Here is a 22,724-nt window from a genome sequence, read left to right on the forward strand (position 1 = left end):
CTTCCTGTCCCTCGTCTTACCCTTGGTCCCTGGTATGGTAGCTACTCCATAGCAGTATACTCCCGGGGCCTTCTGTCTTTTACTTCTGGAAGGACCCCTTCTAAACCAACCAGCTCAGCTTGTCCTCCTGGAAACTCCTTATTAGAGAAGTGATCCTGTATTCTCTCTTGGCAACTTCTTCTAATGTCTTAAGAGATAAACTTTGGCATGTTGAAATCTTAAAGAGATTTATTTGAGCGGAATGTGATTTGGGTAGATCCAACCCAGAAGTGGTTTGGAGCTCCACAGGAGGAGCAAGCAGAAAAGCTATCACAGGTGAACTTGGAAGCAGATTAATTGAAGCTTGAGCAATTGCCTTATTTATTTGGACTTTCCTGGTGGGAAATTCGAGATAATGTAACTCAAGTCAGTTGAGTGCCTGTCATTGGCAGAGCTTAAGTATAATTTTCTCTTAAATTCTGAGTTAGGTTCAGTTTGCTTGTGTTGGAGCCCAGAGCATTAGCACTGCCTAATCCTAATGGCCTCCCATTTAATTATGTTAGCAAATATAAGCAGCCTAAGGTTGAAGCATGAGATCTTAGCCTGCAAATCAATAAAACTCCAATTTCCAAAGGCAAAAGTTAAGCCTTTTACTTCTGGACCAGAGTTCCTTATGTCAGGAATGGGATCTAGGGAAGAAAGCTCAGGAAGAAATCAGAGATGAGGGGTCCGGGATTGTGTTTTGTCCCAACTAGCATGTAAATTTCTAGGTCCTCAGAGATCCCTGCTTTTAGTAGTTTGTGACTAATTGGAAAATGGAACTTTAAAAAGGTTGTGGTTCAATATTCCATCGCTGTAAATTAGGATCCTATGAACCATTGAGAAGTGGATGAGTGCACAGGCCACGGGGAGGGAGGGAAAGGAAGGAACGAAAGAAGGGAGAGAAGGCTGACTTCAGATAGCTGGCCCGTGCTTGGTTGTAAATCAATGAGTACTCAACCTCCCTGGTGGAGTTAACCCTCGGTAAATAAATGACTCAATGCTCTCAGTAGCCTAAGAAGATGAAATGAGGGCTGGCCAGAATCCCAGTTAGGGCTGAGGCTAGGTGCCTCCCTCCTCACTTTCACCTCGTGCCCCAGGTTTTAATCAACTCCTTCCCAAGCCTTACATGCTTCTGAATCACCTGGCAGTTGTCACTGGAGAAACCTTTGGAAGGTGGCGGGAGTTGAAGCATTCTGCTGAGGACCCATGTTCTGCAGGACTGGAAGGAACACGAGCCATTTGCTAATCTGTTTTTGCATGATGCTGGGAATTGAACTCAGGGCCTCTCGCATTCCACTATACCACGGAGCCACATCCCCAGCCCTTCCTTCTGCTAATCTAGACTGAATCAAAGACGAGTATTCTAATTAATTACAAATTAGAGTAATTGTGCTTGAAGTTGTCAATACACCCGCTCCCAAATCCCTAGGGAATGGGGTGTTAGTTTCCTAAGGAGCAAAGCAAAGAAAAATTTACATTTGAGTGCAAGTCTTAATGCTTCTGGAGAGTGTTTTCTAAGGTGCTTGCTGATTTGGTGTGAACCTTCCCCTCTGGCCTCCTTTGGAGTCACTGGGGTTCATTGATGTCCATGGGGTATTGGATAACTTGAACTTGAAGCCCAGCTGCCACTGAGAGTTCTTCTGTGTAGCCTGCTGTGACAGTTCTCTCTTCCTGTGTGACCCTGGGCAAAGGAGGCTTTGCAACAGCTGCACACCTGGGAGGGTGGAGGAATCCAGGAGGCTCAGTGTGTTCAGGGAGGCCAATTCCAGGGAGAGCCTGTGCCTTATCAGATTCTCCTGTGGGCACCTGACCCTCTGTGGTGAGGCTTTTGAGAAGCCCTGCCAGCTCTCTGGGTGCTCAAGCAGCAGTGAGCCAGCGTCTATACCAGGCTCCGGCTTCTCCTTGCGGACCATCCTCCAACCTCATCTCCATTTCTCTTCCATTGGGTCCTCAAATTCTCAGTCCTTGGGCTGAAGAAAGAGCTGGAGACACTCATAGGACTCATTTTTTTGTACTTTAGGCGTATTGGGGGACGTGATGGACACTTTTTTTTTTTTTAGTACCCTTTCCTAGTTGTTCTATCAATTAGGGGAGATTCTCTGCAAGCATGAACCTTGATAATTTGACTAAAAAATGTGTGGGGTCAGGAATCTCCTTAAAGTGGTGACTAGTTATATAATTTCAGTGGTTGCTGTAAGTGAAAGAAAGTGACCACGACACTCAGAGTGACTAAGAGATCTTTATTGCAGCAGTGCAAAAGAGGAAGAGGAGGAGGAGGAGGAGGAGGAGGAGGAGGAGGAGGAGGAGGAGGAAGAGGAGGAGGAGGAGGAGGAGGGAGAAAGAACAGGGGGAAAAGGGAGTTTTTGTAGCCCAAATCTAATGGGGTCTCTGGGTCTGCAAGCTGCCTTGTTGGCGTACAATGATTGGATCATACAGTAGTTGCTAAGGGTGTCTTCTTTTGCCTTCAGGCAGATGGGGCAGGGGCCAGATGGGTGGGGGTGAGTGTTCAGCCTTGATTGAGGTTGAGTGTTCAGCTTTGAGGCAAACAGGTGATAAAGGACCAGGCAGAGAGGGGTTTGAGTGCCTGGGTTATCCTGCAGCTAACATTCATTCAGCCTGCCCTGCAGACAACTTAGTTCAGCCTGCCCTGCACCAAACAGTAAGCGTCTGATTGGCCTAAACATCACTGTCATGGTGAAGGAGGGTGTGACTTTGGCACCCCAACTTTCCAGGGCCCTTGAGGGGAATGCTGAGCTCTACTACTCTATCCCCTTCTCCTCTTTGATTTCTACCAGCAAACTCAGGGATTGCAGGGAGGCTGTAATTTCTCTGTTGTATTTTTGTTGTAGCAACATCCCTTCTCATCTGTCTGGGTTCTAGATTTCTGTGATGTTTATGTCCATTAAGGACAGAATTGTAAATTTTAATGCGGCATCAACTTTTCTGTGGATAAAGCAGACATAAATGGGAAACCAGTATATTGTGGACCCACTAATACAAATCTCCTAAAGGTGTAAATTAGCAAAAATATTCTGAACATTTTGTTTCACTGAGATATATCCATCCAAGAAAGTTCCCTAAGAGACACTATGCACACTTTTGGCCCCAAACCACAAAACTAGAGGGTCACACTCTTCTCACCTAAATATGTTAATCAAGTCAATTAGGTAGACTTCGAAATGAAATTCTGAAGACAAAGTGAGGTAGAGATTCTCTACACCAGCTTTGCTTTTCAGGTTTCCCACATCAAAACTCCCAAGCAAATGGATGAATTCATTGAGATCCAAAGTTCAACAGGAACTTGGTACCAGCGCTGGCTGGTCAGATTCAGTACCACTTTCAAGCAGGTATGAACTGGGGACATATGTTGGGTGGGAGAATGGCTCCGTGGGAACCCATAACCTTAGTGGATGAAGAATAAAAACCCAGAACACTTTATCAACCAGAACAGGGAGCTGGAGAGGAAGCATCTTGTGGGGGATGTGGGGTTCCAGCCCAGGACTGCCTTTAACTTGCCAAGTGCCCTCAGGGTGCAAACTTCCTGAGCCTCAGACTTTTCCTTTGCTCATCTTTCTCAAGGCAAGAACTTGACCAGCCTGAGTAAGCATCCTTCTCGCTAAGCAATGTCTCTTGCTGGATAGAGAAGTGAATGTCATAAATGGCTCCTTGGGGTTTTTAGTGACTTAGGGGAAAGATTCTTCATACAGGGCAAAGCCATTTCTCTGGAACAGGTCAGCTATTGAGCATTGAGATGGCTGACGAGCCAGAGTCTGTAGAGACTGGACATTGCTCATATTGTGTGGTCAATAATCACGTGGTCTATTGCCCCTGCCAGCACAGGAGGCCTCACTGCTCCGGGTTGCTCAGGGCCCTGAAATCCTGATTTGGTGTGCTTTCTGTCACATGCATGTGTTCCCAGGAGAAGAGCGACGGGATCTCCTTGGCATGTGAACTACTGCCTCTGGGGGAAAATGGATTGCACATTCTCTACATGGGGTTCTAGGTCATTGATTAGGCCATTTATTAGAAAATCTGGTACGTGGGCTTTCCCAAGTTTCTTCCTTTAACCGACCTTCTCTGGTATGGGTTTTAGGTCTGGGATAACGCTCTGTACTGTGTGATGGGACCTTACAGAATGAACACGCTGATTTTGGCTGTGGTCTGGTTTACCATGGCTTTGAGGTAAGTTCTGTCTTATGTGAGCTCCTCCATTCCCCTGTGCCTCAGTTTCTTCCTTTGCACATGGAGGATAACGGGTTCTAACTTGGAGAGTTTGTATCAGAGCGGATGCGTTTGGCTGCAGGGAACAGGCAGCATATGCTAGTGGCTTCTGTTAGAGGAAATATTTAGTCCCAGCAAGAATTCTGGGAGAAGTGGACTGCAGGAGGGGTTTCAGCTTCAGGCTGGCTCTCATGGTGACTGCAGGATGTATTCTGTCCTGACTCCCTCTCCCATCCATACTGAGGTATAATTGATGCATAATTATTGTGTCTATTTAAGGTTTATAAATTAATGTTTTCATAAACACACACATTGTAAATTAGTGGCCTCAATCAAGCTAATGAGTGTGCCCATCATATAGCTAACGTCTGTGTGTGTGTGTGTGTGTGTGTGTGTGTGTGTGTGTTGAGAACACTTATGATCTCTCCTTTTAGCAGATTTCAAGTAAACAATATGATATTGTTAACTGATTGCTAATTGCTAATTGTTAGCAAATTGCTCATTACAGAACTTCCTTTTTTAATGCCAGAGAACTTTTCTCTGAAGGTTCCCAGTCAGTTTTCCCTCCTGTTAAAGTAGGCAGAGGTGGCTTACAGGCTAAATTCATCATAATAAAGGGGATGGAATTTCCCAATGTTTTGAGCAAATCAGGATTTACCTACAAGTTCCATCCTTTCCTAAGAGTTGACACCTGAATGGGAAAAAGTTTCTGTTCACAGAGAGGTAGCAGGGAACAAGTGTGGAGAAGACAAATATATGTTGCTGAGAATATAGGAAAGATTGAACAGGGGACCCATGCAACATTGCCCTGCAGCAAAGGGGTGCTTAGCTGACTCCTCTGAGAAGTTGCAGGCTTACACCAAGTCACTCCAGTGGCCTCCAGCTAACATGACTTTACTCTTTATGTGTGTTTTGGGGCCCACTTGGGGGCATTGTAGGGACGTTTTACTGTATGTTTCAAGTACTTGCAATAGTTTCTGGCACTTAATAAGTACTCAATAAATTGCTATTATCAACTTGGAAATATTAACAATATTTTAAACTTCTATCTGGGAAATTGCTTTGTTCACCACCACCTGTATCCCCAAATACTCCTTCACCCCAGGAAAGCAAAGGGGCTCTCATGACCTCTGATTGTGGGAACAACATGGGGAGACTTAATGTTCTCCAGCACCTGTGTGTGGAGACCTGACCTTTGAGACGCAAACAAACGACTAAAGGTATAGAAGAAGCCTGAACTAGCATCCTTCAGATTGTTCAATCCCAACTAGGAGTCAAAGGACAGACACTAGGATTAATTCACTGATGGTGTTAAAAATGTTTTATTCATATTTATTTATGTTTAATTTAATTTCATTGAATAGGTAATGCATTCAAATGTTGAAACAACACAGGAATCTTGAATCCGTTCCCTCTCCCTCCACCCACTCCCTTCTGCCTCCAGTATGTAATCACCTTCCATTTTTCTATTTATTATCCCAGTGATTCTTTTTGCAAATGTAAACAAATAATTGTATGTGTGTGTATACGCACACGATATATATATACATATATATATATACATGTACATGCATATATATTTCTTGTTTCTTCTTCTATTATTCAAAGAAACACATTTTGCATTTGCTTTTTACACTCAGTGATGTATTCTGGAAATCTCTCCATGCCAGTAAATTAAGGTTTTCTTCATTCTTCTTTATAGCACATAGTTCCTCTGCCTAGCCCCCCACTGTAAATTATCACAATTTATTCAACCAGGCCCTCATTGCAGGACTGGTGGGACAGTTCCAGATTTTTGTTGTGTAAACAATGCCAAAATGAGGAGCCGTGTTTGTAAGCTACTTTTTGTGGAGACTGGTTTATCAATGGAATGGATTCCTGTAAGTAGAGCTAAAGGGTCAAAGGGTCCAGTTCATCTGTCATATTTTTAGGCATCGACAAGTCCTCCTCCACAAGGCATTGTTCAATTTTGTCTTTTTCCTCAGCATTTATGACAGCACCTGTTAACCTACAGAGTGATTTAGCAAACTTTGGTGTTTTGACAATCTGTGATGAGAACTAACAGTGTGATTTTAATTTGTATTTTTCTTTCTATCTATAGAGTTGAGCATCTTTTTTTCATATGTTTAATGCTCATTTTTTTGAGTTGGTTATTTTGAGTTTTCCAGGCATAAAAATCATATCATCTGCCTGTAGAGGTAGTTTTACCTCTTGCTTTGCAATTTGTGACATTCCTAAGTTTTTTCCCTCATCTGAATTGGTGAAGACCTGCAGTGTTCTGTTAAAGTAAGTGATGGTGATGTTTTGTCCTGTTCCTGATGTTACTGGCAATGTCTTTAGTGTTTCATGATTCACTAAGATTCTGCTGTTTGAACTGAAATGTGATTTTTATTCCTTACGTATTAAGGAAGTGTCCACCAAACCTTACTCCGTGGTGTTTCTAAAATCAAGACTGATTTTTTAAAATCAAATCCAAATCTGTGGAGATGGTCCTAAGTTTTCCTTATGATGAGGCATATCATTAGATTTTTCTATTCGTGAACCAGATTCCTATGTCTGAAAGGAGTCTGATCTCCCTCTAGTGAGGAGTGCAGACTCTGGTTCTGAGGAATTCAATCACACGGCTGCTCAGACTGTCCGTCTTCCTCGTTACAGTTACTATGGCCTGACGGTCTGGTTTCCCGATATGATCCGGTATTTTCAAGATGAAGAATACAAGTCTAAAATGAAGGTATTCTTCGGTGAGCACGTGTATGGTGCCACAATCAACTTCACGATGGAAAATCAGATCCACCAACACGGGAAACTTGTGAATGATAAGTAACTGTGGGACGATGGGCTTTCCTCGGGTCAGGGTGACGGTGTCCACTGGGATGTCATTGGGAAAGAGCCATTGGGAAGATAAGAGTTCAGTATGGCAGGGAATGAGCTCTGAGGATGCGACCATCATCACACCTCTTGTGGCTGCTAGAGACACAGTAATCCTGGTGGCTTGAGTCATATTGGGCTGACCTCTGTCACTCCTGTCTCTTGGCCATGGCTAATTCATCTGAGGATGAGGCACTGGGCTGAGGACAGTCAATCTGGCCATCTTTACTGAGAACTGGAGCTTCTCCATGCTGGACCTGTTATGAAACGACTTTTTAAAATTCTTTCACTTAACGTAACCTCATAGGGTGGGTCAGTATGTTCTGTTGTCAACCAGAGGTGGTGTTCTTCAGGGGAAAACGTATCCGTGTAGTATTAGCCTCTTTGAGGCTACTCTCTGAAAATCTCATGATGGGTCAGGGCAGGACATTAGGAAAGTTTATCCCAGATCACACTCTTCTCTAAGCTGAGTATGGACCTGCTGCTGTTTCCCTTCTCAAATTATACTTAGCAAGCTCCCGGGTTGTGAATGATCAGTGTTTGAGTGCTACTTGCTTTGCGGTGGCATCAGAAATATCATGGCCCAGATGGTTCAGTGTCAAGGACATAAACTGCTCCTTCTTTACCATCACCACACACAATTAACAGCCCCAAATAGTAGACCTCCCCCCACCTGCTCTCAGCTGTGTCTGGCATCCTGGTAAAGTCCCTGCCTGTGGTGACTGTGGGAAAGGACCCTGTGGTGGGGGAGGTCTGGCAGATCCCTGCTGGAGTCTAGTCCCCCATTGCTCTTAATGACCTTAGCAAAGGTCGCTGTTACTTGGGATAAGAAAGTGGGAAGCCAAAGGGGGAATATGACTTCGACAAATATGTGACCTTTGGGTATGGTATTGTATGTGTGTCTTTGTTTCTTGTTTCTTCCTCCTTCTCTTATTCAAAGAAACACATTTTGCATTTGCTTTAGGAAGCAGTAGGAAGGAGTATCATTGGACATGGGGTTCAGATTTTCAGGTGGTTTTTAAAAAAATGCTGGAGCGCCACACACGCATAGACTGCTTGCTCAGAGTGACCTTAATCTGCTCCAGGGACAGCAGCTCCGGCACGGATGATGTTTGAAGCTGTTCCCCCAAGATGTTTCACCTCCGAGATTTTGAATAAGAGCCAGGGCACCTGATGTTGGCATACCAAGGAAGAAATGTCATCCCTGCTTTCTGAGAACACTTTGGAAATGTTGAAAACCAAGGGACACCATGGATGATTAGCTGTCACCCACGATATGACACCACTCCTGCAGAGATGAACTCAGTAAAGGAGTCTCATTTGTGAAGTTCCATGTTCAATCACACCCTACTGTGATACAAGTGACAATGATAGGAGTCGCAATAATGCTGATAGTAATAACTGTGGAAGCCAATGATATTGAGTACTTGTACTGTCCGTGCCAGCTCCTGCTTTAAATGCCTTATGCAAATTATCTCATTTAATTCTCACAAAAACTCTTCGAGTTCAGAACTGAGCTATTTTTCAGGTGGGAAACAGAAACTGAGTGAGGTTGAGTAACTTGCTCAAGGTCACATAGCTAATATAAATAGAAATGTCTGTCTCCCCTCCCAGGATTCCAGATCTCATGTGAATACTGTCCACTATAAATATCATTCCCTTTGGGAGACTCTTCATGTCCACAGAGGCCCTGATTGGCATGATGTTTTCTTCATTAAAAATTTAACTGAAAAGCCAGAATCCTTGTAATTTATAATAGAGTTGAAAGACTTAGCTATGTAGAAAGTGAGGAATTTTAACCCACTCTGTCTTTTTAATTTTCATCAGTTTCTCCAAACTTTCAGTGGCCTGCTGGGTGGAGTGAGAAAGAAGAAAGGGCTAATGAGAGTCCTGGTTTCCCCTCAAGGCTCCAGGACCCCTGGGGACCACAGAGTTCTTGCCAAGGGTCAGGGAATGAGTAGGCATGTCAAGGATTGTTTGAGAGCACTCATGAACACTCTTCCTGTAAACACAGGTGTTCTTCCACATTTCTGTTTCAAATGTGTATATAGATTCCTTCAAGAATTGTGAGAACTAACTATAACTTCTGTGTCTGTTTTAAGAAGTCAGCTTCTTTTCTTGAGTTATGTTGCCATCTGCTGGTCATAACGTGGATAACACCTTTCCTTTGAAAACCCCAAACTTGAGGAATTAGGCATGAATCTGTTCTTCAGCTTGATTGGGGGGCATTTCTCCCCTGTGTGCCAGTATTCCATGTTCAACATTATCCACACTTTGCTGCTTTAAAATTTAGATAAAAATAACTTATTTATTTATTTACTATTAAACTTGGGAGAAAATGATTTCTGTATACACAGGCTTCAAACTTCATCCTTTTGAAACCTAAAAGTTTTCCTGCTGCAAGACCAATCTCTTTGACCCCCCAAAGAAACAAAAAATGCAGACTAGTTTCAGTCTGTTCCCAAAGCATTGTCTGCTGCCTCCTGGTGCATCTTACAGGACCAGGTGGCTCTGAATTCCACACAGCCTTGGCTTCAGAATTTGTGAAGTTTTGAAAAGTGCAAGAAAGACAAAATAATAAGTTCATGTTTCAAACCCTGAGACAAAATGTCAGGTTTTCCTTATTATCCATTGAAGACAGGATCAGTTTTCATTTCAGAATACACGTTAACTAATTAATGAACTCACTTGCCCTCTCCTCCCTGCAGGAGACCTCTGTTTGACAGGGTGGGGATGGGGGAAGGGCATTCTTCAGCAATAGGTCATGATCCAGGAAGTAGGGTCCTGATCCCAGGTCTCCTCAGAGCTGCAAGGGAACTTGCTTTGTGTTCTTCAGGTTCAGGATTGGAGTCTTAAATGGGAATGTCCAACCCTCTACACCGATGATTTACCCATGAAGAATCGAAGGTGAGGAGCTCAGAATGAAAGGGATGTTTATAAGATTTAGCTCTAAAATGAAGTAGGGAGAGGAGAGAGAGAAGGCAAACCATGCACAAGAAGAAAAGAGGAGGTCATGTCACACTTCACACAGAAATGTTCGCCGCACTGATAGTCTCTTAAGATTTTTTTTCAACTACTAAAATTACCAAATTTTAGTAAAAAGTCTTTGAAAAAGCTGCTGGTGGGAAATGAGCAAACACACCTGCTGACTTCTAGGTCTGAGAAAACAGCCAGAGCTGAGTTCCTCCTTGACTGGTCAGCAACTAGGTGAGCCGTCTTGGGAAAGCTCAGAACTGTCTCAGCTTTGGATTCCACATGGGCAGGGATAATGCTGGTATGGAATGTCCATCGTATTTCAGAGTTAGTACAATTTCTCAGTAAAATTTGTAGCTTAATAAAGTTCCTACATGTTCTTGTTGGGAGTCTTCCTGTATATTTTATATTTTGGTCATTGAAAATGGGATGGCTCTCCCCCATCAACCATTTGCATATGTTATTGCCAATAATAACAGATTTTAAATTGTTATTTATTTATTCCTATTATTAGTTTATTTAATTCTATTGATTTTTAGATGTTTATTTTGAATCAGAGCTTTTATTCATTCTAACAGTTTTCCTCATTATTGTTATATAATCCCACCATCTGCAAATAACTATTGTTTGATGCCTTCTCTTTTTTTTATTGTGAAATATTTCAAATTTGCAAAGACTAGAGAATGATACAAACAACTCTATTCAGAGCACCTTAGCTTTATAAAATCTATGAGACGTTTACTTCAGATTTTAAAATAGATTAAACTCACTGTGTGAATTTTCATTTCTTCCTTCCTTCCTTTCTTTTTTTGTTTGCTCTTGGTGCTGGGGATGGGACCCAGGGCTTCCACATTCAAGGCACGTGTTCTACTTCTGAGCAACATTCCCAGCCCACTGTGTGAACACCCTTGATACTATTCCTCTCCCTGTCTGGTCACTGTTGTCATGAATTGGTGCTTTACCTTCACGCATGCTTTTGTACTTTTCTCAAATGTTTATATGATTGTAAAAGTTGTCCTGTAGCCTTTCATATTTTTCAAATTTTAGATAAACACTATACTATTATATTACACATTCCTATATTACTATTATATAAATTCTTCAACTTGTTTTTTGCATAAAATCAGGGTTTTGCAGTTTCTCTGTTAGCATAATTGCATAACTCATTTCATTAAATTTTAATTGCATTACATGCATATTCCATAGTGAATTTGTCTGTTCTTTTGAGGGACATTGAAATAACTGACAACTTTTTTTTTCTATACAAATAGTACTGCAAAAAGTGTTCTTATGAAAGATGTTTTCTAGTCTATATACTTAGAAGTGGAATTACTGAGTAGAAGGATATTTTGGATATTCTCACAAGAAACCTGATAAGTTCTTTTTTTTTTTTTTGTGCTGCTGGGGATTGAACCCAGGGCCTCATACATGTGAGGCAAACACTCTACAGCTGAGCCACAACCCCAGTGTGTTTGCTCATGGTCTCTCTCTTTCTCTTCCTTCCTTCCCTCCCTCCCTTCCTTCTCCCTTCCTCCCCCTGCCTCTCTCTCTTTCTCTCTTGGTAAATTTTATTTTGAGATAGAGTCTCACTAAGTTGCTGAAGCTGACCTTGGATTTGCCATGTTCTTGCCACAGTAACCTAAGTAGCCGGGATTATAGGTGTGCATCACTGGGCCCAGTTTACTATATTCTTATCTTTGTTTTTTTCTCTTGCCCCTTTCAAGATTCCCCTTTTATATTTGATATTTAGTTGTTTGCACCTCGTAGGCTTGATCCTTCCCTTTCTCTTCTTCCTTCTTCTTCTGGTATTTACTCTGCTTGAGGTTTTTCTCTTGACTTACTGTTGGCCTTGTTTCATTACTTTAGGAAAACTCTTTGCAGTTGTCTATTCAAATATTTCTTCTGCCAGATTCCCTTTTTTCTCTCTTGAATTTCAAAAGCACCTATGCTGGTCTGTTTGATATTTTCCAGTAGCTCTTAGATACTCTTCTCTGTTCTGCCTTTATTTTTCCTCTTTGTGTTTCAGTTTTTGTAATTTTTCTGGGATTAAAATTTCAGTAATTCCTTTCTTAATTATGATGAATCTACTGATGAGTTCATCAAATGCATTCTTAGTCTCAGTTATTGCATTTAAAATTTTTCCAGCATTTTAATTTTATCTCTTCTTAGCATTTGCATTCCTCTGCTGTAAATCCCCAACAATCATGCATGTTATTTATCTTTTCCTTTAAGAATTAACGACATCAGTAATAATTATATTAAATTCCCTGCCTGATAGTTCAAGTATTTGTGTCATGTGGCTTATTTTTTCAATGACTGTGCCTTGCCATCACGCTGTTTTATTCTTGCTGCTTTATGTGTTTATAATTTTTGGTTGCATGCAGATAGCATGTACCAGACAATCAAGATGAAGTGAGTGCCCCTCCTCCTCTGCTAGGCTTTTGCAGTGTGTGGGGATGTTGAGATGTAGTTGGTAGGTGAACATGGTTTGGATTTTGTTATGATTACCTGAAATTTGTTGGGAGTTTTTTTTTTTATTGAGATTTAATTTACAGACAATTAAATTCCTACTTTTTCATACAGTTCTATGAGTTTTGACAAATGCATATGGTTGTGTAACCACCACCACAAGCAATGTACAGAATAAGGCCATTACTCCTCAGATTTTCTTGTGCCATTTTGTACTTGTTCCTTCTTTAACCCCCAGCCCTTGGCAGCCAGTGACCTTCTGCATGCCATAGAAATGTAATCATACCCTATGAAGCCTTTGGAACTTGCTTCTTTTACTTTGCATAACACATTTGGAGTTTACCCATGTTGCTGCATGAATAGCAGTTTATTTGTTTTTATTGTGGAGCAGTATTTCATGATACGTATGCACCCCTGAATGTTGATTTTCCATTCATCAGCTGAAGGGATTTGGAATTGTTTCCAGAATTTGGCAATAGTTAGTGTTTGACTTAGGATGTACATAACTATATATGTGAATTTGTTCTACTATTTTAGTCATTGTTTTTATCTCATTGTTTTCCTTTTTGCATTGTGTTCTGTTCTTGAAATTCTGCTTTGGTCATTATTTTCAAAAGCAGTAAATGTGTTAAGATCTTTGTAAAGAGAAAGCACGAGGTATCATGATTTCTGTACTTAATAGCCTTATGTGTAAGAGAAAGAGAGAGGAAGTAGGATTCACTGGTAGATCCATCAAAACACAAGAATGTATCTCCTTAGAGAGAGTATTTGATGGACACTGTCACTAGGATTTCCTATCATAGACATTTTCTGGGTTTCTATGAAATAATATTTCAGTATTGGGAAAGACAGCCATCTCCTAAGTCCATTCATATGCTTCTTCCCCAGGGTTCCTGAGGAAGTTAGGGTGCTCCTTATTTAGAGAATTAGAAAATAAAGCTGGAAAAAGCCATCTCCATGCCCCTGTTTTATAGATTCTTAAGCGAAGTCCTAGGGAGGAGAGCTGACTTGCCCAAGATCTCTTAGTGGTCAAGTCCTAAAGGTTGGTCTCTTTAGTTTTTGGAGAATGTTACTAGACCTGGGGAAAATGCCTGATGCCTAATGTGTGTGGAATACAACCAATTATACAAAGTATCAGGCAAGATTGCTTCCTCCAATCTCTAAGGAAATTAGATTCAAGCATGAATTTTCTGAAGTGAATGATCCTTTTGTTTTGCTTAAGGAATTAACAAGGGAGAGACTAGGGCTCTACCTCTTTCCTAAAGGACTCTGTTTCATTTCACTGTGCCTGCAGGGCTTATAGAATATGAATGGACGTGGACTTCCAGGAAACACATTCATTATTTTCTCCCTGAAAGTTGATGTAATGTATGTGAAAGTGAATTCTCTACTTAAAAAAGAAGCCAACTCAAGGGCACTGTGTTAGTCAGCTTTTCATAGCTGTGATAAAAATACCCAACAAGAACAACTTAGAGGAGGAAATGTTTATTTTGTAAGGCTCATGGTTTCAGAGGTCTCAGTCCATGGTCAGATGCATTCATTTGTCTGGGGCTGAGGTGAGGCAGAAAGTCATGGAGGAAGGGTGTGGTGGAGGAAAGCTATCAGCTCAGAGTAGCTGGGAAACAGAAAGAGTGAGAGAGAGCAAGAAGCCAGGGACAGATGTAGTCCAAGATCATGCCACTAGTGACCTGCTCTCTGTAGCCATGTGCCATCTGGCCATGGTTAACACCCAGTAGCTCATTCAAATTATTACAACATCAAATGGATTAATTCACTGATGAGGTTCCAACTCTCATAATCCAGAACATTGCCTAACACAGGAACTTTTGAACTTTTGGGGAGAGGATATGAAAGATTTAAACCACTATCAGGTTTACATAACCTGCCTCTACTTCTGTACCTGCTGTTCTCTCTGCCTAGAATCACCTTCCTCGTCTTTGTTTCTAGAATTTTTCTTGTCCTTCAGGCAAGTTGCCTTATGCCTTACTCCACTGGATCACAAGAGCCCCCTTGGAGGTGATGAGATTTCATACTTCTAACTTGACATTTATCACACTACCTTTTTCATTGTTAGGTTTTCTTTCATCGTCTCTTAAATTAGACTGAGTTTCTGGAGAGTGACACCATCAAACCTGAAATATAGTGACTAGATAATTGGGACTTTGGCCAAATTCAGATCCTTTGTTGGACTAAGCATTGGACCTCCAATGCGGGTAACTGAATTAAGTTCTTGTAATCCTCATTCTGTCGTAGGCCCTGGACCCTCAATGACTCTGAATCCTTAAAAGAAAAGTTCCACAAGATACTTATCCTTTGGCTAATTTTTCCTTCTGCTTCTGAACTTTCCTGAATTAAGCATCTTGGGCCAGTTCACTATGTAAGATATCAGGAGAGATGATTCATATAAAGACTCATAAAGCATGTGCTGGCCCTTTCTCCGTTCATCTCTTTCATCCTTTCGGCTTTTAATAACCCACTTGGAGATACATTTTAAGATCTGCCTGCGTCAGACTCATTTATGATTTATGGCTCTGCTTTCTCACCCACCCTTGGAAGACTATTAAATTATCACTGAAGGCCGCATTGCCAGCCTACTATTATATTGAACATTAGGATATATTAAGACAGGCAAAGGCCAGAGACAGTCTCCAGGAATAGCTGTCCTGAGTAAATACATATGCCATGCAAATTTGAAGTCACAGGCAGCTTCCTGAAATAAAAGGCTTACCAATTGGTTTTTCTTATGGAAATGAAAGCGTACATGACAATGTTTGGAAGCCCCTGTTTTTCAAACTCTGTAGCAAATTTGGCCTAAAGGAAAAAAATATTCAAAATAATTTGGTTTTCTAGACCAATGATTTTCAAATCTTTGTGTAAGTACTATAATGGCCTGTTGCCTCCGATGATCATTATCATTTACAAGGTCAGGTTGGAACCTAGGAAGCCATATGTTTAATAATAACCTTCTTCTTCATTCTGATGTGACGGTCTGGGCATCTCCCTTTGACAAGTACTTACTCTTCTTATTGGGTGGGAGGCCGTTTTGCAGAAGCTAATTTTAGGTGACTCTAGGTTAGATCTCTGAGTAGAACACTATGTGGCAAGATAGACACTGGCCTTCATATGTGTTTGGGAGTGAATTATCTTGGAGCCTGAAGAACAGTGACCCTCAGGTCTCTCTGCCCGCTCTGTCCCTGTGATTCCCACTGTATCCTTGTTGTCTAATGCCTGTTCTTTTCACCAATTAGACCAAAGGGCAGGGACGGTGGCTTCTACTCTATATTAATAGCTCCCAGTCCCATGCTCAGCAGGTTTTTGCTGAAGATGGGAAATATAAGTGAGTGACTAGACAATGAATGAATGAACAGATTGTGATCACTCACAAATGGAGATATAGCTAAAAGCAAAGCTTGCAGCCTGCAAAATTTGACCAAGCAACAGAAGGTGTCAATGAATGTGAGGTAGATTCTTAAATGTGATATTGTTCTTTGTAAGATAATGCAGAAATTGGAATAATGCAAGTGGATCCCAAAGGTGGCTGGACCTCATGATCATCTTGATGACTTACCCCCTTATTAGCTGAGTTTTTTAAAGTGAGAAAGTAATATGATATAAAGTAAAAGTGAAGTTTATCTCATTTCTATCCCCTTTTGCATCTCCTCAGATCCCAGCACTTGTTTCCTGTGTAACTCCCTACATATATTTGGAGAGTATATATTGGAACCACACAGACCATCTTTTTTCTTACATGAATGGTCACCTTCTGTGAACTTTATATTGCATCTTGATGTTTTTCACTTAGCAATGTATCTTTAAGATTATTCTGTATTAACACATGTAGATCAGCCTCATTGGCTATATCATACATGGTATTCTGTTATATGGTGTTTGTCTATCCTCTATCTAGTATGTATGTTTGTTTGTATGTGTGCGATAATCCATTACTAACATTACCAATGTCACAATAAAGACCAGTGAATGTGTCTCTTCAACTGTATGAATAAATATATGTAAGACAAATTCCTAGAGATGGTATTCCTAGGTGAAAGGGAATGTGAATTTTAAATTTTGCAAAATTGCTTCCCAAAGAGGCTGCCTTGATTAAATTCTACCACCAGGGTAAATGAAAATGCCTATTTCCTTACATCTTTGTTGGGGCAATTGTAAAAGTAAAGATTATCAGGCCTTCTTCACCATTGTATTACTTCCAGACCTTATAGGACCAGCCAAGGGATCTGCATGCTTTTAAAGCCTTGGAGAAAGTGAACTGTTACCATATTTTCATTGACACTGTTTCACACTTCTGTGATTCTGATGGGGGAGGGTCCATGGACTCTCATTTGGGAATCCCCGATTTGTGTACAGTACCCCATACAGACCTGGACTGGACCCTGACTTCTGTAGTTCTGAAGGCCTTTCTCACTAATTAACTAAACAGCTAAGAAATGCAGAAACAATCTGGGTTGAAAGTAGTGTTCCAGCACCTTTTGTCATGCGGTTCTTATTTTGTCTTTCTATGTTTTCCATTTTGGTCTCAAGTCTCTTTTCTTTTCCTGGAAGAATCACTCAGAGGCTCACATCTCTCCCACAGGTTCACAAAGATGTACTTTAAGCACGTACTCTTCGAGGACACATTCTTTGATGAATGTTATTTTGAAGATGTTACATCTACTGACACCTATTTCAAAAACTGCACCATTGAATCAACCGTCTTTTATAACACAGGTGAGAAGGTGGGTGGAGTGGGAGGAAGGCAGCAGGGGTGGATCAGTGTAGGCTAAGAACCAGCACGCTCAGTTGTAAGCTTTAGGAGGAGGGAAGAGTTTGTAGATATTAGTGCCAAGCCTTAGGGAGGAGAGATGGGCTCTAGCCCCAGGAATGGCACAAATTAGGTACACAGCCTTCACCAAACATTTAGTTTATCTGTGTCTGTTTTTGTCACACAAAAAATTAGAAACCAAAGTTCTGGCCAAGTGTTCACATCTTGATGAGGCTGATGGTATACACTAGGGCCCTTTGGTAGAAACAAAGTGTGACACCAATAAAAACCAGCACTCCAGGGGGCTGCGTTTTTTGCACAGAATACATTCTTAAAGACTTTGCCTAATAGGAATCTTACATAACTCAAAACTTATGTTTTCATGATTAAAAAATGAAAAGAGAAAATTGCCTTTGTTCAAATTTTGTGCGTAAAACAAATGCTAATACTGTTTTAGGAGCATACCATTTTAAGTTTCCATGATTTAAAAAAATCATGAAATTCCACTCATCCACTACTCCTCATTATTCTTGTTAGAGATTTATAAAATATCGAATAGAGTTGGAACATAAGGAAACTAACTGTGTGTTACCAGGGACCTTACTTACCTTATCTCAGTTGAGAAATATACTATTGTTATCCCCACTTTACAGTTAGGGAAACTCGGACTTCAGCAACTTGCTCAAGGCCACAGTTAGATGGGGGATTTTGGATCCATTTTTCAATTATTTGGCCCTAAAGTCTGTGATCTTTCCACTAAACTACTTGCATCTTGTCCAGATGGATGCCTTCTCCCCAGCACCAGCATCAAAGTGTAGTTTATATAAGAACATCTTTCCCCTCCGTGATAACCAGTCTCAAACCATTCAATATCTGGTCTCCCAATATCCCTCGGTTTCTTAATATTCTTATGAGACTTACTTTCTGAATTTCCTGTTAGTCTGAACTTAAAACAATGAGTTCCAGAAATTTACTATTTATCATTAAACTGGGCATGCCTTTTTATTCTTTCATGTTTAATGATGCTTCTTCATTCGAATACTCTTAACGCAGGGGTTTTTGCAAACACTTGTAGCCAGAAAATGTCAGAGCTGGGAGAAGCACTGGGGATAATCCAATTTTATAGGTACAGGTTCAGGGAGGTTGCAGGGGTTTAGTGGCAGGGCTGGCTCCTTAAATCCAGGTGTCCAGGGAGCCGATCTAACCCTCTTTCTGTTAGGACAGCTTGTCTTTGAAGGTGTCAGAAGATATGTGAATTGTTTCCAAAGGAAACGGTTTTTATTTTGAAGAACATGAAGTCTCTGCACAGACTACAGCAGGCGCTCTGGAGTGGATGGTTCCATACGGACCCAACTCTCTTGTGTTCTGCTTGCCTAAGTCGGGTAGCCTCAGAGGAATGGGCCAGCCTCTGTGACCCTCAGAGTCACCCAGTTGGTATAAACTGGACTGTTATCCAGCTGGGGAGATGATGCATTTTAAAATGTTCCTCCCATTAACGTTGGTTTTATTTCTCCTCGTGGTGATTAGAACAGGTCATTGAATGTCTGAAAGTCAATTCAGTGTAAAGCCTCTCTTCATCCACACCTGGTACACATCACCTTGACTCTGAGGTCCCAGCCTGCTCACGGAAGGGGCAGAGCTTCATCTCTGCCTCTCTTTCCCTCTCTCCAGCTCCTCTACACTCTCAAGAGCCAAAGGTTTCTCTCTCTTTCCAGACCTCTACAAGCATAAGTTCATCAACTGCCGGTTTATCAACTCCACCTTCCTGGAGCAGAAGGAGGGCTGCCACATGGACTTCGAAGAAGACAATGACTTCCTGATTTACCTCGTCAGCTTCCTTGGCAGCCTCTCTGTCTTGCCTGGGAACATCATTTCTGCCCTGCTCATGGATAGAATCGGAAGGCTCAAGATGATCGGTGAGTTGTTAGGGTGTCCCATCTGGACTCCGCTGGGCTGGGCCAGTCAGTGGCTTTCAAGCACCCTAGGGCCATGGAGTATTTATTTAAATTAAAGAAAGCTTGTCCAGGAAACCAAGCAGGTAAGACTGAATCTGGTGCAGTTGAACCGAGGAGGTGCATCTGCAGAAGCCCAGGGTCCTGGGGAAGGAGTCTGAGAGCTCTAGCACAGGAGAAGGACTCCCTTTCATTTTCAGGCTGAGAGATTCTGTGGCCCTCACTCATTCTATTAGCATTCAAAATGAATATGAAATATATCTGCCCTTCCTGGGTCATAAGGGGATTTTAAACAAACATGCAAAATGCTCTTAAATGATAGCTTGATGATTTAACATAAATCAGATTACTTTTTTTGTTTAACTATAATGATGGGGCTTTGGAGTTGGACAGACTCATGTTGAAATCTGAGCACCCCGAGACTGTTAGATGAGAACAGTCTTTTACTTCTCTGGGTTTCAGTTTCTTATTTGTAAGATGAGGTACCTGTAGATAGCTGTTGGGATGATGAGGGTTGAACATAACATGTCCCAAGCATGTGCTACGTTTGGCACATGGGAGGCTCCCACAAATGGTAGCTATATACACACACACCTCTCAGTTCCACCAGGATTTGCAGCTGTGTGTTACAGCAATATAATGGCATGCATGGTGAGCCAGAAACAAAAAGTACACACTGAGGACCGTGGAAAATGTACATTAGAATACATCTTACATCCCAGGGCTGGGGTGGCAGGAGACCCATTAATAAAAATGCCATTAAGGATCTGCCCTCGGGATACAGTTGGTCAGGAAAATTAATACCTAGATTCCTAGTACCAAAACTCAAAGGGAAACAAAAATAAATCACCTAGTCATTATATCGGAGAAAATGGGTCAGGTGTTCATGAGAAGACAATCTTTTCCTGGCGTTCGACTCATGTGGAATATTATTATGACAAATAGCAGCATGAATATTCCGAATGGTGAGCATAAGAAGTGCCCGTGACTTCAAGCTTTTAGTCTTATGGGCAGGCTGCAGAGTCGTCTCACAGATGTGAGACCCTGAGCTGTCCCTGCTACAGGCTGTGCCCTGGTCAGTTCTGATACCCCTGAGGGAAGGGACAGGGACCTACTCATTTCTGAAACCCCCATGCCTGGCAAGCACCTGCCGTGCGTTGACACTTAGTCACGTGTCAATGAGGGAGGCCCCTTTCCTGCATTCTCCAGAGGCACCTCGCTCTCAGCAGAGGGTACCACAGGGTGGCATCGTGTCAGCGCCAGGTGGCTATCTCTTTCAAAATTAGCTTTATGAGTCTGTAGACATTCTTTTACCATCCCAAGCTTCATTTTCATAATTGCTAAAATCATCTCTCTGCTCCAATGAGATCATGAGAGCAGGCATGTGACACTTCTGCCACTTGATGGCTGGACTTGAGTCCAGAGTCTGAGCCTGTTGGCCAGGTCTTGAAGTAGCTGGGGAAGGTCTGGGGAAGGCAGGGACTGCAGGGACTGCAAGGTGGGGTGGGTCCAGCTCTCCATGGATGCAGGAGGAAGGCTGGGCTCAGGGGACAGGCTGGGCAGCAGGACAGCCGATACCTTCTCCATGCCATCGAAGCCCCTTCTTATCATCCCAGGTCATACTTGGGCTCCCAAGTTAGAGATCTAGAACTACCATTTAGAATTTCTCCATATTCGACTCCTATGAGAATTTTGTTTCTGAGCTGGATTGCAAGCTCATTTGGAGCTCGGGCAGTGCCTCCTCTAGAGGTCTCTGTACCCTGAGTCTTTAGGAAGAAGCCGGACTCCCAGGGGTCAGTGCGCAGTGAATTCTGGGTGCTCAGTAAATATCCATTCCACAGTGTCACGATGGGACATGGTGAGCTGCTTTGAAACAGCATTTCCCATGCCCCCCAGACCAAGCCCCCCATAGAATATGCAGAGCTGCTCTGTCCTGCTGACTCTCTGGGGCTCTTGGCAGGGTGGAAGTTGCTTCTTGTGAACAGCGGAGGAGAGAAGTTTTCCTAATGAGGCTGTTACCCACTCATTCACTCAGTAAACATTTATTTATGCAGTACTTATTCTCTGCCAGGCTGTGTGGGAAGCAATGAGACTGGAATGGTAATGGAGATAGTCAATATCTCCGTGCTTAAAGAGCAAATGATAGATTGGGAGAGACAGACATGAGCTAGAAATTTCATTTAACTAACACTATGAAATGCTTGTTATAGGTCAGGCTGTGTTCCAAGTATTTTATCATTATTAACACATCAAGCCCTTGTCATAACCCTTGGAGGCAGGCACTACTTTAATGTACATTTTACAGATGGGGAAATGAGACAGCACAGAGAGGTTAAGTGACTCATTCAGGGTCACACAGGTTTCGAAGTGGTGAAGCTAGAATTGGATCTCAAACCTCTTAAATACAGGGGAATAAATTAGAAAGTGGGAGGACTGTGGGCTATAGGGACCTACAGCAGGAACAACTAACATGGTTTCTTTGAGGGCTGCTGTGGGTAGAGGGCACGGTTCTCATGGCACTTGTGGTCCGTGGGTGCCTGTCTCCTCCCCTTCTAGTTCTCTCCTAGCAATTGGGAAAGAGACCACGGACACCTACTTTCAGCCCTACCTTCCCAGGGTCTGCAGCATCCAGGCGGACAGTTAGCATCTCCCAACTCATCAGCAAGCCGTGGTACTAGCCTTGCAGCCCTGGGTCTGAGGCCAGGCCTCTGGGTTCTTGGCAGCCAAAGCCTGTCTTTCTCTTCAGCCCGATGGCTGCTGGGAAATGAAGCCTGCTTTCCCACTGGCTGTCTGGGATCTGCTTTCCTGCCTCCTCTCCAGCTCTGCTCCTGGGCTGCAACCTGTCCTGCCTCGCCCTGCCCCCACCTGGGCTTCCCGAGCTCCCAGGGTGGACCCACCGCATCTGGCCCGGTCTTATTTTGAGGAGATCTCTCATCATTAGCTCCATCAGCTCGAGTCCTGGCTGAAGAGATCCATCCCCACTGGTTTCGAGGAAGAGACTGTATTGATGGGTGGCTTGAGAAATGTTGACGGGGTTTTCAGAACAAATGAGGCAGGTAGGCAACCCGGTGGTGGCAGCAGGGACAAGGGGAGAAATCACCCTCATAGAACCTAGGGGGCTGGAGGCCTGGAGGAAGAGCCACCTGGCAGGAGCTGTGGTCCTGAGAGGTGAGGCCACTGACCACCAACCAACCAACCAAACAAACAAAAATAACAAAAGTGGGGGGTTTCTAAAACAGAATGGGAGTTGAGGAACAATGCTCCAACCTCTCTCTCCTCCCAGGTGACAATGATGTCCATCAGTCACCCTGGAGCAGAGAAAGCAGAGGGATCTTGGGGTGGAGAGGAGATGGGAGGGAAAAGGAAGCAGGTCAGCCTTTCCTGAGGTTCCCTTTTGGTAGCCCGTTCCCACAGGAATGTAAGATGCATGAGAATATTTTTTTGTTGTTGTTGTTGAAGTT

The 22,724-nt window shown here is 42.5% G+C and overlaps 1 protein-coding gene across 3 annotated transcripts in view; it reads left to right on the plus strand.

Annotated features, from left to right (window-relative positions):
- LOC144378015 (synaptic vesicle glycoprotein 2B-like) overlaps window positions 1–22,724 on the plus strand; it is a 51,126-nt gene that overhangs the window by 21,887 nt on the left and 6,515 nt on the right. For 2 of the 3 annotated variants that reach the window (XM_078051212.1, XM_078051211.1), the window contains exons 6-10: window positions 3,258–3,368; window positions 4,115–4,203; window positions 6,898–7,062; window positions 17,144–17,277; window positions 19,027–19,227. In XM_078051212.1, coding sequence (XP_077907338.1) covers window positions 3,258–3,368; window positions 4,115–4,203; window positions 6,898–7,062; window positions 17,144–17,277; window positions 19,027–19,227 — 700 coding nt within the window. Of the gene's footprint in view, window positions 1–3,257; window positions 3,369–4,114; window positions 4,204–6,897; window positions 7,063–17,143; window positions 17,278–19,026; window positions 19,228–22,724 lie in introns of those variants that run through there. The other variant, XM_078051213.1, reaches the window with a different exon arrangement.

Source organism: Ictidomys tridecemlineatus, chromosome 5 (genome assembly GCF_052094955.1).
Source record: "Ictidomys tridecemlineatus isolate mIctTri1 chromosome 5, mIctTri1.hap1, whole genome shotgun sequence".
Classification (NCBI taxonomy): domain Eukaryota; kingdom Metazoa; phylum Chordata; class Mammalia; order Rodentia; family Sciuridae; genus Ictidomys; species Ictidomys tridecemlineatus.